We start from the raw sequence: 3667 nt of genomic DNA on the forward strand, positions 1-3667 counted from the left end.
CCCGTCTCGGCCTCCCAAAGTGCTGGGATTACACGCTTGAGCCACCGCGCCCGGCCAATAATTTTAATCTTAATGGTAAAAATTTTTATCTCATTTTATTTTTATAAATCTAAACATAGAAGAATTCCATGTATAAAGACTTGAATCAGCTGGGTGTGGTGGTACATGCCTGTAATCCCATAATCCCAGCTACTCAGGAGGCCGATGCAGGAGGATTGCTTGAGCCTAGGAGTTCGAGTCCAGCCTGGGCAACACAGCAAGACCTGATCTCAAATTTAAAAAGAAATAAAAATAAAGACTTCCGCCAAAGGTAAAGTATATATAATGTAGTCATTTCTCTTTCAATAAGGTATAATCAACTTCATAATAGCCTATGTACAAAAAAAAACCCATTTCTTCCTATTTTAATGATAATTCTGAAACATTTTAAGTTTTGTGACAAAGTTCTTTATACTTTAACAATATACTAGGCCAAAACATTAATAATTCATATATCTTACAAAATAAAAAGCAAAACAAATTCACTGTAATAAAATTCATCAAGTACCTACTACATAAAAGGTATTAAATGCTATGCTAACTACAATGTATTTTGGTCAGTGGAATAAAATAATAGAAATTCCTTTATAATTTTATAACTAGTTTTAGATTTTTATACAAGGTTCCCAATTTCTATAGTTTTGCCTTTTTTAAAGTAATAGCTCTTCATTTAAATAATCTGTTGCCTTGGATATTGATAGATTTTTTTTTTTAAGTAATGACAAGCTAGTTAGAAACCCTCACCTTCTGAAAGATGTAGAGAGATGGAAATGTACGGGATATGTCCAACTTAATTAATTCCAGACTGGCCTCTCGATCAGCAACAGATACACCTGCATTTACCAAGCAGATACAATTTAAATGATCACTTGGCTGTAACAAGTTCAATTTTATAAATACAGAATGATCACACAGCGTATGTGCTATTTAATTAAAGTTAAAAGCTGAATAATCAAGAAATTATAAGAAATGTCACATAGCTTTTGTTAGAACTTGTTAGTCTCTTGTACAAAAAAGATAGCTATACATTTATCAGAAAGTTATATGGTAAAAGATTTCTAGTTCCAGTTTTTACAGAAGATAAAGGCAGACCATTATTTTCATGGTAACAACTACGAAAAAAACTACAAATATCAAATTTAAAAAATCATCAGAGAGCTATGGATATAGAGAGATCAATAGGATTTAAATTCCAGAAAAGTAAGAGGCTTTCCTTGGTGAGCAGATGTTGCGGGAAGTCAGGGAACCCAAACAGAGGGACCGGCTGAAGCCACAGCAGAAGAACATAAATTGTGAAGATTTCATGGCCATTTATCACTTCCCCAATCAACACTCTTATAATTTCCTATGTCTGTCTTTACTTTAATCTCTTAATCCCATCATCTTCATGAGCTGAAGATGTATGTCACCTCAGGACCCTGTGATGATTGCGTTATCTGCACAAATTGTTTGTAAAGCATGTGTGTTTGAACAATATGAAATCTGAGCACCTTGAAAAGAACAGGATAACAGCAATTTTCAGGGAATAAGGGAGATAACAATAAAGTCTGACGGCCTACAGGGCCAGACAGAACAGGGTCATATTTCTCTTCTTCCAGAAAGCGAATAGGAGAAATATTGCTGAATTCTTTTCTCAGCAAGGAATAACTCTGGACAAACGAATGCATTTCCAGGCGAAGGTCTCTAAAATGGCCACTCTGTGTCTGTCTGTCTTATGCAGTTGAAGATAAGGGATGAAATACACCCTGGTCTCCTGCAGCACCCCCAGGCTTGCTAGGATTAGGAAATTCCAGCCTGGTGAATTCTAGTCAGACCGGCTGTCTGCTCACGAACCCTGTTTCCTGTTAAGATGTTTATCAATGACAACGTGTGCCCAGCAGAACATGGACCTTCATCAGTAATTCTAGTTTCACCATGGCCTTGTGATCTCACTCTGTCTCTCTGCCCTTGCGATATTTTATTGCCTTTGAAGCATGTGATCTCTGTGACCCATTCCCTATTCGTATACCCCTCCCCTTTTGAAACCCCTAATAAAAACTTGCTGGTTTTTGTGGCTCAAGGGGCATCATGGAACCTGCCGACATGTGATGCGTTCCCCGGACACCCAGCTTTAAAATTTCTCTCTTTTGTATTCTTTCCCTTTATTTCTCAGACCAGCCGACACTTAGGGAAAACAGAAAAGAACCTACGTTGAAATATCAGGGGCTGGTTCCCCCAATAAGTAGACACCAGTGTCCATTTTTCTTCCTAGGGGTATCTGCCAGGTCTGGGTATGGGCTTAGGATCAAGCTTGCCATAGACAAAGTCACTCTGGTTGAAGGAAGAGAAACCAGAAAAGCTACACATGGCCAAATAAAACTGATGTGATAGACAGGAATCTGGAGGAGTCCTGAATGTGTACCTGGTTTTCCCTATGGGACTTTTCTGAATGCAGAAGGCCAGGCTAGAAATGCTGAATAAAATCACCCAAAGTCACAAGGTCTTGAGAGGGCCTATCATTGGAGGGAGATACCTGTAATCAAAATAGAAAACTTTGGGCTGGGTGTGGTGGCTCCAAAGTGGCACCACTTTGTGGGGGCTCAAAGTGCTGTAATTCCAGCACTTTGGGAGGCCAAGGTGGGTGGATCATCTGAGGTCAGGAGTTCGAGACCAGCCGGACCAACATGGTGAAACCCCATCTCTACTAAAAATACAAAAATTAGCCAGGCGTGGTGAAGCGTGCCTGTAATCCCAGTTACTCAGGGGGCTGAGCCAGGAAAATTGCTTGAACCTGGGAGGCGGAGGTTGCAGTGAGCTGAGATTGCGCCACTGCACTCCAGCCCGGGCGACAGAGCGAGACTCAATCTGAAGAAAATAAAAACACTTTTTCCCCATCAAGAAATCTGAAACTCAAGTTAACTAAATCTATCGAAAGCTGCAACCTTGCCCCAACCGAGATCAATTAATGGTTGAATTGAGGTGATAAGCCCTTAATCAAACTGCCTAACAGGAAAGAGCAGTTTTCTCTGCAGTGGAAACCACAGCTTTGGTTTCTACATTCTTTTTATATACAATGTCTGGCATACAATTTAAACATTTAAGATATACAAAGAAGCAGAAAATGTGACTTACAACCACTTTAAAGGGGAAATAAGGGGGAAAAACAGCCAACAGAGGCAGACCTGCAGATGATGCAGTATTGGAATTAACAGACGACAACACTATTATAAATATGTTAAAGAAAATATCTGGCTGATATGTGCTAGAGAAAAAAATAATAATAAATTTTAAAGAGAAAATAGAGGAAAAGATGGGGGAAGGAACATGGGATGGGAAGATGAAGAATTTCAACAGAGAAATAGAATGTATAAAAAGAACCAAGTGAATATTCTACAGTTACAAAGCATATCTGAAATTAAAAGCCCATTACACAGATTTAGATTTAATAGCAGACTAGATAAACCAGAAGAAAGCATTAGTGAATTTGTTTTTTTTTGTTTGTTTGTTTGTTTGTTTGTTTTTTTGAGGCGGAGTCTCGCTCTGTCGCCCAGGCTGGAGTGCAGTGACCGGATCTCGGCTCACTGCAAGCTCCGCCTCCCGGATTTACGCCATTCTCCTGCCTCAGCCTCCTGAGTAGCTGGGACTACAG

The 3667-nt window shown here is 39.4% G+C and overlaps 1 protein-coding gene across 1 annotated transcript in view; it reads right to left on the reverse strand.

The window, feature by feature from the left end:
- The window catches only part of TBC1D12 (TBC1 domain family, member 12), a 117473-nt gene that overhangs the window by 38544 nt on the left and 75262 nt on the right, over positions 1-3667 (reverse strand). Inside the window, exon 7 of the mRNA XM_011988459.1 lies at positions 784-878. Within this exon, the coding sequence (XP_011843849.1) occupies positions 784-878 (95 nt within the window). The remainder of the gene's footprint in view (positions 1-783; positions 879-3667) is intronic.

This window comes from Mandrillus leucophaeus, unplaced genomic scaffold (assembly GCF_000951045.1).
Source record: "Mandrillus leucophaeus isolate KB7577 unplaced genomic scaffold, Mleu.le_1.0 Scaffold331, whole genome shotgun sequence".
NCBI classification, from domain to species: Eukaryota; Metazoa; Chordata; class Mammalia; order Primates; family Cercopithecidae; genus Mandrillus; species Mandrillus leucophaeus.